The sequence below is a fragment of the Engraulis encrasicolus genome, chromosome 21, assembly GCF_034702125.1.
Source record: "Engraulis encrasicolus isolate BLACKSEA-1 chromosome 21, IST_EnEncr_1.0, whole genome shotgun sequence".
In the NCBI taxonomy this organism is placed as follows: domain Eukaryota; kingdom Metazoa; phylum Chordata; class Actinopteri; order Clupeiformes; family Engraulidae; genus Engraulis; species Engraulis encrasicolus.
In genome coordinates, this window is record NC_085877.1 from 3,301,914 (window position 1) to 3,313,783 (window position 11,870).

The 11,870-nt window shown below is 43.8% G+C and overlaps 1 protein-coding gene across 1 annotated transcript in view; it reads left to right on the plus strand.

Moving 5' to 3' along the window:
• Nucleotides 1-11,709, plus strand: part of polr2a (RNA polymerase II subunit A) — a 28,752-nt gene extending 17,043 nt beyond the window's left edge. Inside the window, exons 21-29 of the mRNA XM_063187150.1 lie at nucleotides 211-418; nucleotides 764-864; nucleotides 3,442-3,546; nucleotides 4,100-4,282; nucleotides 4,632-4,835; nucleotides 6,093-6,279; nucleotides 6,555-6,668; nucleotides 6,912-7,061; nucleotides 7,374-11,709. Coding sequence (XP_063043220.1) covers nucleotides 211-418; nucleotides 764-864; nucleotides 3,442-3,546; nucleotides 4,100-4,282; nucleotides 4,632-4,835; nucleotides 6,093-6,279; nucleotides 6,555-6,668; nucleotides 6,912-7,061; nucleotides 7,374-8,533 — 2,412 coding nt within the window. The 3' untranslated portion in view covers nucleotides 8,534-11,709. The remainder of the gene's footprint in view (nucleotides 1-210; nucleotides 419-763; nucleotides 865-3,441; nucleotides 3,547-4,099; nucleotides 4,283-4,631; nucleotides 4,836-6,092; nucleotides 6,280-6,554; nucleotides 6,669-6,911; nucleotides 7,062-7,373) is intronic.
• The last annotated feature ends 161 nt before the right edge of the window (nucleotides 11,710-11,870 follow it).

Here is an 11,870-nt window from a genome sequence, read left to right on the forward strand (position 1 = left end):
CAGATGGGACTTGATATAATAAATAGCTATGTTTGTGATGGCGCTGTGCTGCTTTTACTGTGCAGCACCCATGCACAGTTTGCCGTTTCAATCCAGTCTGGTTAGAGGAAAACATTGAAATGGCAATGTGTGCATGCGTGCTGCACAGCAAAAGCAGCAATGCACCACCACGAAAGCGGACCAAGACTAAACATCACCTTGTGATCCCAGGTGACGGCCAACACCGCCATCTACTACGACCCCAACCCCCAAAACACGGTGGTGACGGAGGACCAGGAGTGGGTCAACGTCTACTATGAGATGCCCGACTTTGACGTGACGCGCATCTCCCCCTGGCTGCTGCGTATCGAGCTGGACCGCAAACACATGACTGACCGCAAGCTGACCATGGAGCAGATCGCTGAGAAGATCAACGCAGGTGAGGAGGGATTTAAATCAACCTGCTGACAAAAAAAAATGTTTCTATTGCTGATAGAAATGACAGATAATGTGCAATATGTTTCCATACAAAATCTACATCTCTGGTTTTGCAGATTTCTCAAAGTTGTGCATTCACACACAGCAAAATATGGTTCCTATAGTTGTCAGTATGTAAAATGTAAACTGATAACGTGTAACTTGACTAACTTTTGATGCTAAATGTGTTCTGCGTTCTGACAAATCTGCTGAACTAAAGATACTTAAAAAAAATATATATATATATAGTATTGATTTCACACACTGAATTACTCATTGGTCCTTGTTGTTGTGCCGCTTCCCTCAGGCTTTGGTGAGGATCTGAACTGTATCTTCAATGACGACAACGCTGAGAAGCTGGTGCTGCGAATTCGTATCATGAACAGTGACGAGAACAAATTCCAAGAGGTTTGTAACCACTTTTTACTTTGTGGATTTACTAGTAGTAATTGAAGCACTCCAATATGTTAAAATATGATTGAAAAAAGTTATTGTTATTCAGGGTTCCCGCGGGTTATTAAAAATATTAAAAAGGCATTGAATTTAGTTATCCAGCATTAAGAGCATTAATAGCATTGAATTAGCTGTTAAAAGTCTGGAATTTTTTTCACTGCGGCATTAAATTTTCAAAAAACATTTCAGTGTGCAACCTAAAGGACGAAGTTTTTTTTTTCATAATGAAGATGACGCACAGAACGTCAATATGACCCATGATTCGTTGTAGAACGCTACTGTAAACACAAATCTAGAGTGCAGCGGCGTCATTTTTTGATGAGGTGAGGTGAAGAATGGGAAAGTGCCGGTTTAACCCCAAGTGGCTGCAGGATCCAAAATACTTTTGGGTAAAATCTGTGCCGAATGACCGCAAGGCGTGCTGCACACTATGCAAGAAAACGTTTACGCTGGGCTTTTTTCATAATGAAGATGACGCACAGAACGTCCATTCGTTGCACTGTAAACACGTGCACAAACCTTGAGTTCTGCAGCGACAACGGGAAGTGTAGCATTAACAATTATCTATCCTCGATGTAGCGCACAAGTATTTTTTCCACTAACCAGCAAAGTTTTATTTGTGCCGTCCAAGCACCAGTTGAACTCGAGAAGCAGGTTGTGATCAAAGCCACCCCCCCTTTATATTTATTTCATTGTGTTCATGCAAACAGTGGAGAACTGACGTTGTGGAATGTTACCGGTTTTCTTGGGGTAGGCTATTCTTTTTAAGGCTATTGAACGTTGTGAAGCAAACTTAAGGAGCAATCAGAAATCCACCGCTGTCATTTGTAGCCATTTCAATTTCATGACAAAGCTGTGTTACAAACGCAATTAGGCTACTTGGCGAGACAGCCTATCGATTGGTCGCAACTAGTAGATGTATCACCAACGACCACCGACATTAATTAACACACTCAAGCGTTAGCAGAAAACAAGGCGACGTCATGCAACATTTAGCCTCTTTTTAAAATCTTGCATTGAATTTTTGAGGTGGCCAATAATAACCACAGACGCGTAACCGCGGTTAAATCACACACTGGTTAGGCTACAGTGCACTCCACACACCAACGCGTGGGCACGCTATACCTGTTGGTAGCAAACTTGACTCGTATCAAATCCCGTCTCTGAACTATTTCCCCTTGCTGTTCGGAAAAAAAGACGACTACTTAGTTGATCTTGTTTTAATCGATGCGCTGCTAAACCAGGAGACCTGACCCATCTATGAATAGGGGGGCTCACGGCGCATTTCCTTACTGAATCATGCTCAGATAATGCATACTTCCCAGAATTGCGCATGGTGAAAAATTGTAAACAAGCATGGACGCATGCATGGTCTTATCGGATAATCATTATTGTGGCCATTCGACTATGGCAGTGCTATTCTCAAATACCTGTAAAACACTACATTAAGGGGGATCATTACTTGCACAACTAGCCCTATGACCAATAACTTGTTGACTCAAAAAATGAGTGGGTTATTGTCAGTTTAACGCTCAAATTGTAAATGGTACATTTAAATCAAGTCAAGTCAAGTAGGTTTTATTGTCAATTTCTTTACATGCACTGGTCATACAAAGAATTTGAAATTACATTTCTTGCTTTCCCATACAGACATAGACTAATCTAGGTAAGGACATAGACAGTATAGACATAGACAGTACTTATACATGGACTTAAGACAGTATGGACATAGACAGTGCTGTCTTAAGTCCATGTATAAGTACTGTCTATGTAGGCAAGTCTAAATGTAGGCAATTATGCTTTTTGAACGTCATTATAATGGAGTGAAGAAAAACGATCAGGCCTAATTATTAGGCCCAACAACAATAATAATGGTCTACTCCAATTTAGTCTGATAGGTTTACATTATATTGGCTAATACATGTTGAAAGACAGATAGGCCTACTGTATGAATATAGGTTACAGTACATGTGCAAATTATGATTAGGCCTATGATTGGTCTACTTCATCCTAGAAAATGTCAATAGCCTATAAAAAACAGCAAATGTTCCAATTCTTTCTGTGTTTGGCTGATCGGTGATCATCACAGCAAGTCGGTAATCTGCAATTAACAAATAAATAGTGCTTTTGAAGCAGCTTTTGAATTCAATTCTGGGGTTTGTTTAAGTAAATAAATCTGAGATGCTACAATGCAACTTTGCATGTGTTTTAATTGTATTTTCCATAAATGTACATTCTTGTGCCAAACAGAGAGGTAATCTCTTAAGAAGTAATGAGGTTTGAATTTGATACGCGCTTTCTTAATTGAATTTCGTTCAATATTATTGAAATAATGGGTGCGATAAAAGTATTAAATTTTATGTGAACATGCATTAAAAAAGGTCTTAAAAGCATTGAATTTAGGTTTAACAATCCTGGGGGAACCCTGTTACTAGTATTACACGAATTGAAGCACTCCAATATGTTAAAATATGATTGAAAAAAGTTATTGTTATTGAATGGCAAGTTGATGTGGTGCTGCGTTGTTGTCAGGATGAGGAGGTGGTGGACAAGATGGACGACGACGTGTTCCTGAGGTGCATCGAGTCCAACATGCTGACGGACATGACCCTGCAGGGCATCGAGCAGATCCTCAAGGTGAGGACACACCACTGGTTAAATGTTAACTGTGGAATGAACAAGAGTTGAACCATTGAAACAAATCACAATAACAAATCAACCTCACACATTGCTTCAAGCTAGGTTCACACACGTCGCTGCTAGTTACTTGCTCAGCGAATGAAGTCAATAGAATGTCAATGTGTTCCAGCGAGGCGAGTAGGCGAGTACTGTACAAGCGATGCGATGTGGGTGGATCCCGAGTTGAAAATATTTTAACTTTGAGAAAATTGGAGCTCGGTACTTCTCGCCTGTACCTATTGGCAGTTAAAGCTGCTGGAACTTTCAGCGAACGTTCCATGAGAGAGTGGCAAGTAGGCGAGCAAGCGAGAAGCTAGTAACTAGCAGCGATGTGTGTGTGTGTACGTAGCTTTACATCCACTTACACTTACCCATCAAGAAACCTCTTAGATACAAGACATCTTAATCCCCCATCACCCACTCACCACTGAAATGAAAGTTATTCTACTGTGTACCAAAAGACTGAATTTGTCCTCCTCCTCTCCTCTCCTCTCCTCTCCTCTCCGACCAGGTGTACATGCATCTGCCGCAGACGGACAACAAGAAGCGCATCATCATCACGGAGGACGGTGAGTTCAAGGCCCTGCAGGAGTGGATCCTGGAAACGGACGGGGTGGCGCTCATGCGCGTCCTCAGCGACAAGGACGTCGACCCCGTCAGGACCACCTCCAACGACATCGTCGAGATCTTCACCGTAAGCCTACTATGTCATTGGCAGTCTTTTGTTTTTTTTCACTGGGCTTTGAGCAGCAGTTGCTACGAAGCTGTTCATGTTTGACTTTGACAGTAATTTAATGTAGAGATTAAATGTACTAGTAAACGGTGAAAATATTTTACAGACCATCATCAATCCCACAAGTTAACTTTTATTTTTACGCAGAGGTAGATGTGAGCTCAAGTGAAATGCTTCCAGCACACGCGTAATTTACAAGTCATGATGAAGTAGTAAAAAAAAGTAGTGCATACTAATGAGTGTCACAGTTGATGCTAACATATGATTTTAATCAATAACCCTCCTATGTTTTAATGTCTGATGTCTGCAGGTGCTGGGTATCGAGGCTGTGCGTAAGGCTCTGGAGAGGGAGTTGTATCACGTCATCTCCTTTGACGGTTCCTACGTAAACTACCGGCATCTGGCCCTGCTGTGTGACACCATGACCTGCAGGGGGCATCTGATGGCCATCACCCGTCACGGCATCAACAGGCAGGACACCGGCCCACTCATGAAGTGCTCCTTTGAGGAGACGGTGAGTCCAACCTTACACCAATTTAACTCAAATTTTGTATTGTAGTGTTTTTGTATAGGAAAACATTTAGTTTCAATTTTAAACCCTAATCCCATGGGTGTTCAAGTGAAATTAAATTGAGTAGCACAGTAACATTAAACAGAGAACTCAGGACTACATGACAAAATTACAGAAAAAAAAGTGGATGATGTGCGGGATCTTTTTTAGACTTAAAATTACTGAAAACAGGTGGAAGGTGGATCTTCTCCATGTCTGCCATTTTGAATTTCCAGAAGTAGACATTTTTAGCTGCAAAACTTGATCATGCTAGTAACCATTAGTTTATTATTAAGTAAATATTTTTGAAAATACCAAATCTGGCAATAGACAGCACAGTTTCAATGAGCAGCATAGTTGCAGTACATGGTTTGTCCACCATCCTACACAGTGCACCTTTTAAAGCAGGGGTGTCAAACATACGGCCCGCGGGCCGCATCCGGCCCGCCAGAGGGTTGCATCCGGCCCGGATGTTGAATAATTTTTTTTTTTTTTAATTAAAAAAAAAAAATTACTTTTTTTTATTTTTATGAAATAACCATATGCGCAATTACGGCCCTCGAGGCAAAATCGAGACCTGCATGACATTAACCCAATGGTCCCTCTGTTACACTGTATATATGTAGTAAAGTGCACATCACACTTTTATTATAAATAGTGAATTTGTACTGTAACAGGCATTTGATGAAGCTCATATATTATAGACCTCATATATAGAGAAAAAATGTTAATACTTCTTATTCGTATTGTATTGGTATTGGTTGTTATTAAATAATAAATATAATTGGATTTGTATTGGTTCCTATTAAGCTCAAACTGGAAATGGGATGTTAGAATGCGTGAAAATGCAGGAATTTGCATATAAGAAATACAAAATTATCTGGGGGGAAAACCCCCAGACCCCATGCCAAAATGAAATGTCCCATATTTAATTAATTGACGGTTGGCAATGAATGAATGAAGTCAAGGAAATTTTGCATAGGATTATCAGTATTGCATTGCTTTCTACATATTAAACACACTTAAAACGTGATAGTACTGAACACTAATCCTCTGCTTTACGTTTTTTTTTTTTTTTTTGCGATGATGTTACTAATGCGGCCCGCTTGAGGTCCACATGGGTTGCACGCGGCCCCCGGACCAAAATGAGTTTGACACCCCTGTTTTAAAGAAAAAAAAAATCCTAACATGACCAACATGTGTCCCCGTGTGTCCCTCCAGGTGGACGTGCTGATGGAGGCGTCGTCCCACGGCGAGTGCGACCCGATGAAGGGTGTGTCTGAGAACATCATGCTGGGCCAGTTGGCCCCCGCCGGCACGGGCTGCTTCGACCTGCTGCTGGACGCCGAGAAGTGCAAGTACGGCATGGAAATCCCCACCAACATCCCCGGCATCAGCGTACCCGGACGTGAGTAGATGCCACAAGACCAACACACACCAAGTTCATATTAATTTTTCATACAGTAGCTTTAGTGTGAATTTGAAAGATGTGCATTATCGTTAACTGTTAAATTACATCATAGAAAAGTCAACCAAAAAAAGGTAATACTTTTGTTATGTTATTAAATGTAATAACATTTACATTAGAAATGTATAAGAAAATACATGCAGATATAAATGTACACAAAATTGATCTTTGAAGAATGTGTGTAACCGGATGCTTCCTTTGCTCTTCTCTCATAGCGACGGGCATGTTCTATGGTTCTGCCCCGAGCCCGATGAGCGCCATGTCTCCAGCCATGACCCCCTGGAACATGGGAGCCACCCCTGCCTACGGGGCATGGTCACCCAGCGTGGGTGAGTACACACACACACACACATACACACACATACACACACACACACACACACACATACAGCTTCAATTTCACAGGGCACTCTTCTACCTCTTCATTTAATAATAGTACATTTCATTACCACAAAAGTTGGAGTAAAGTGTTTTACAGGCAAATAGAAAAGGTAAAATGCAACACAATAAATTACAAAGAAATTATAATGTGACTTTTTACTGACCTCGTCTTCACCACTCTGCGTCTCCAGGAAGTGGAATGACTCCTGGAGCCGCCGGCTTCTCTCCCAGCGCGGCGTCCGACGCCAGTGGCTTCTCCCCGGGATACTCCCCGGCCTGGTCCCCCACGCCCGGCTCTCCCGGATCCCCAGGGCCCGCCAGCCCGTACATCCCCTCACCAAGTATGTACAGCACGCAGTCTTGTGAAAAAATGTCCCACACTGGTTAATATTCTGTTTAGTAAATTTTATGAGGGAAGACTACAAGTTGTGAAGATCATTGTTAATTAGCATTGTTAATGAGCAGATTATTTTAGATGAAACATTGTTAATGACCAATTTATTAATGACCAACTTGTTAGGGCTTATTTAGTAAAATCAAAATTTGAAGGACAATATCCTCAATTACAGCATTGGAAATGTAAGGTCGTCTCTTGTTGTTTGTGACCATACGGTTGCTGGAGTGTAACTTTTGTTTCCTTGTTTGTCCTTAAGGTGGCGCCATGTCTCCAAATTACTCTCCCACGTCCCCTGCCTACGAGCCCCGCTCCCCCGGTGGCTACACGCCCCAGAGCCCTGGCTACTCCCCGACGTCCCCCTCCTATTCCCCCACCTCGCCCTCCTACTCCCCCACCAGCCCCAACTACAGCCCCACCTCCCCCTCCTACTCCCCAACCTCTCCATCCTACTCCCCCACCTCCCCGTCCTATTCGCCCACGTCTCCCAGCTACTCCCCGACGTCTCCCTCCTACTCCCCCACGTCCCCGTCCTACTCCCCCACCTCGCCCTCCTATTCGCCCACCTCGCCCAGCTACAGCCCCACGTCACCCAGCTACAGCCCGACGTCCCCGAGTTACAGCCCCACCTCCCCGTCCTATTCGCCCACCTCTCCCAGCTACTCGCCCACCTCTCCGTCTTATTCGCCGACGTCCCCGTCGTACAGTCCGACCTCGCCCTCCTATTCGCCGACATCCCCCAGCTACAGCCCCACATCCCCCAACTACACCCCGACGTCGCCCTCCTACTCCCCCACGTCCCCGTCCTACTCGCCCACCTCTCCCAGCTACTCGCCCACGTCGCCCAACTACACCCCGACGAGCCCCAGCTACTCCCCCACCTCGCCCTCCTACTCCCCCACCTCCCCGAGCTACTCTCCCTCCAGCCCGCGCTACACCCCGCAGTCTCCCACCTACACCCCGAGCTCCCCCTCCTACAGCCCCAGCTCCCCGTCTTACTCCCCCACCTCCCCCAAGTACACCCCGACCTCTCCCTCGTACAGCCCCAGCTCTCCGGAGTACACCCCCACCTCCCCCAAGTACTCCCCTACGTCACCAAAGTACTCCCCGACATCGCCCAAGTACAGCCCCACCTCCCCGACGTACTCCCCCACCACCCCCAAGTACAGCCCCACCTCGCCTACTTACTCCCCTACGTCCCCCACCTACACCCCCACCAGCCCCAAGTACTCCCCCACGTCCCCCACCTACTCCCCGACCTCTCCCAAGTACTCTCCCACCTCCCCTACCTACTCGCCCACTAGCCCCAAGGGCTCCACCTACAGCCCCACCTCTCCCGGCTACAGCCCCACCTCCCCAACCTACAGCCTCACCAGTCCTGCCATCAGCCCTGACGACAGCGACGAGGAGAACAACTGAAGCCTATTGGAGGATAACAGCCCATGTGACTCCTCTCCCTGCCCCAGCGATTGGCCCCCGGACCCTGGGGCGGCTGACTGACAGAGGACTGGTACTATGGGAGAGGAAGCGGTGGTGGGGGGAGGGGTGTGGTGATACAGGAGGAGGAGGAAAGAGGGGTGGTTCAGAGAGGTGTAGGAGGACCTTGGGGTCCCACAAATGAGAATTTTTTTTTTTTTTTTTCCCCATTTTGTTTTTCTGTTTTGACCTCTTGGACCACTTGTTCAGCCTCTTCCCCTTTTCTGCTGGGGCTCACACTTCTGTACACTGCTATTGTATTTCATAGACTTGAACTATTGGCCAGACAGTGGCTGCCTTTTAAAAATAGACACTTGTTTCATTTCTTTTTTGTTTTGTTTTGAATTTAATTTTCTGGTGGCTGTTACCCCAGGGTAATTGTAAACCCCAGAATGATGGAGAGAAAGGAAGCAAATTGTGTGGTAAACACATTGAAATAATCCCACCCGCCTTCCCCCTTCACCTCACATTTCTTTCTCTGATATTCAGTGTTGGATGTAAACAGGAGAGCTTAAGTATTGCCAAAAGCTTGTGAAAAAAAACTGCAAATGGAGGATTGTATTTATCTGCAGAGCTTTGAAGATTCGAACGGTTTATGTTCTATTTTTGTCTGCTTTAGAATTATCCTTAGTGGAGTTAGCGGAGAGCAAAGATCTTTTTAATAACATATTTTATTCAAGAACGTATCTTCATAGACTCTCGTTTTCCTCATTTGTTCTGTAAATATTGTTGCCAGGTTTGGGTTGCCAGATCAGCTACGAAGATTCCGATGGTTTGATATGATGTGTCCAGTTTGATGAGGGAAGAGATCAGATTGGTAGAGAAAGGAATATCGTCTTCATCCAAAAGTGTTTGATCTGGTTAGGAATTAGTTTACTTTAAAGTGATTCAAGAGTTTAATCTTGTATCTTATGATAAAAAAATCAGTCTGAATGGAGTCAGCAGTGAATGACAGGTTTTTTTCTTTATTTTTCTTTAATAAGGTAGTGTGCATTATCGAACATCTTTGGTTGAGGAAATGGTGATCTGTTTTAAAATCAAACCTAACACTACATTTGGTGATTATCCCTCTCTCCTCCCTTACCGACCTCTCTCCACCCCAGAGGATGCAAGCCTTATACCTGTAACCGTCTCACCAGCACCTCTGTGTCTCAATACTCTTGGCCACTGTACAGCCAGAACAAATTAAAAAAGGACACAAAAAAAAACGAAATGACCCAACAACCACCATGTTTCCTGAATTCAAGGAAGGTTTGTTTGGTGTTAAAAAAAAATTCTGTTTTGTTTTTATTTTAGTCTTTTCCCCCATGAAAAATGGGTAGTTAGAATTTTGGTTCTCAAGCTTTCAAACTATGAGTTTTTATTTTGCATGTGAACCATACACCAGAATTGATCCAAGTCAAGATCATTGGTTCAATATCTCTCATTCCCTCTTGCTATAGCAACAGTTCAATTGTACAAATTTTATTTTTGTTTTTCAAGGGGAAAAAAAACAATATTCAGTGTATTTACGACCAGTGGAAAAAAAATACTCATCTGTGTGAATTTAGAAATTTACTGAATTTCTTTTGAATTACACCCTCCCAGCTAGGTATGGCTTGGATGTGATATATGGGCTGTAGGGAAGAGGTGTCAGGTGTATATAGTTGATGAAGATGGAAATAGAGTTGGCCCAAGTGATCCACCCCATTTCTTTAAAACCTTCCAAAAAAATCTATTCACTGCTTAACTAATTACTGCTTTTACTATAGCGAAACGATTGATCTGAAGCTATGAATTCCCTTTACAGTTTGAAGAAAGGAGTGTTTTCCATCTCACCACCTCAGTTTTTTGGGTGAAGGACGCTCGTGGGGCTTATTAGCCTGTCTGAAATAGGCAAACTGATGGTGGCACGACACGTCGATGTTTCTTATGAAGGATAGACGCCTTGCCCAATAATAGCACTTTTTGTACTTTTCAGAATTTGATCCTTCTGAGGAATTATGTATGTTTTCAGTGACTTTTTTCCCCCTTTGTGGAGATGGAAAAAAAAAATCAAAGTGGCCTTGAGCAGTGCAGATCTAGCCCTGCCATTTTAACCACCCATTAAATCCATCCATTCACAAACTCTCTGCGCCTCTTCCCTCGTCAGATCGTTGCACCTGGTCTTCCGACAAATCATTGGTCAATCTTTTTGTAATTACCAAGGTCCATGTATACAGGGACGGAGGTCACTGGGATGTTTTTGCGTGGGAAGGGTGGTAAAATATGTTATTTCTGGCAGGAGTGTTTCACTAGATTGGTGGGAGAATATTGGAGAGTTTTTTTTTTGGTCTACCATTGGTGTGGAAACCAGGATTAATTCCCCAAATTTGCTGGAATTCCCTTGGACCACTTGCTTTTTTCTTTTGGTACAGCACCTACCCTGTCTTGACTGTTCCAAGTTTCCACAGTTGGTGTCTGTGACCTTAGCCTGACTGTGTGGGCCAGTCTTGGATAGCTGTGAGGTGAGGTGACTAGTGCATGAGGAAAGCCCCGTAAAAGGTACCATCAGGTCTGCCTGAACTTCAAACAGCACCAACGTCAAAGATTCAGTTTCCAAAGCCTTAAGTTACAGATGGTTTCTCCAAGGCGTCTCCCTGTTTGTAATGTGTATGTGTGTGTGTGCGGCTGGGTCAAATCGGGAGGATCATACCTCCCTCTACTAGGCCCGGCTTGCCTTTAGGCCATTTGGCTGTTTTCATCGTGATGTCCAGTCGCGGTTGCCGTGTCTCATGCGTGTGTGTCTCAGAGAAGGGTTGCCAGGGTGGGAGTTCTAGAGTGAAAGAGTTGAGTGAGAGTGTGTGTGTGTGTGTGTGTGTGTGTGTGTGTGTGTGTGTGTGTGTGTGTGTGTGTGTGTGTGTGTGTGTGTGTGTGTGAATGGGTCTGCTGGAGAGACAGGGTTCTCCGGAGTTCTGAGTTTGAAGACTGGACAGGGTTTTCTTTTTTTTTTTTGCGGGGATGGGATGGGAGGTCAGGAGGATTTAAATTAAGAAAAAGAAATTGCCACTGTATAGAAATCAATCTGATTTACTTCATTCTCTGTATCTATTTGTTGCGTTTGTTTTTGACTTGAGAAAAAAATAAAAACTTTTACTACAGTTTTGACCAATTGTGTTTTCTTCTTTGGGCTATGGCTGACACAAGTTTAAAAGTTTTTTTGTTTGTTTTTTAAAAGTCCCTTAAACAAAGAATGGCTTTTTAATGTCCCCGGAACGTGATGATGCACCCAGACACATTTCAGTGAAAACAATGAATGCCA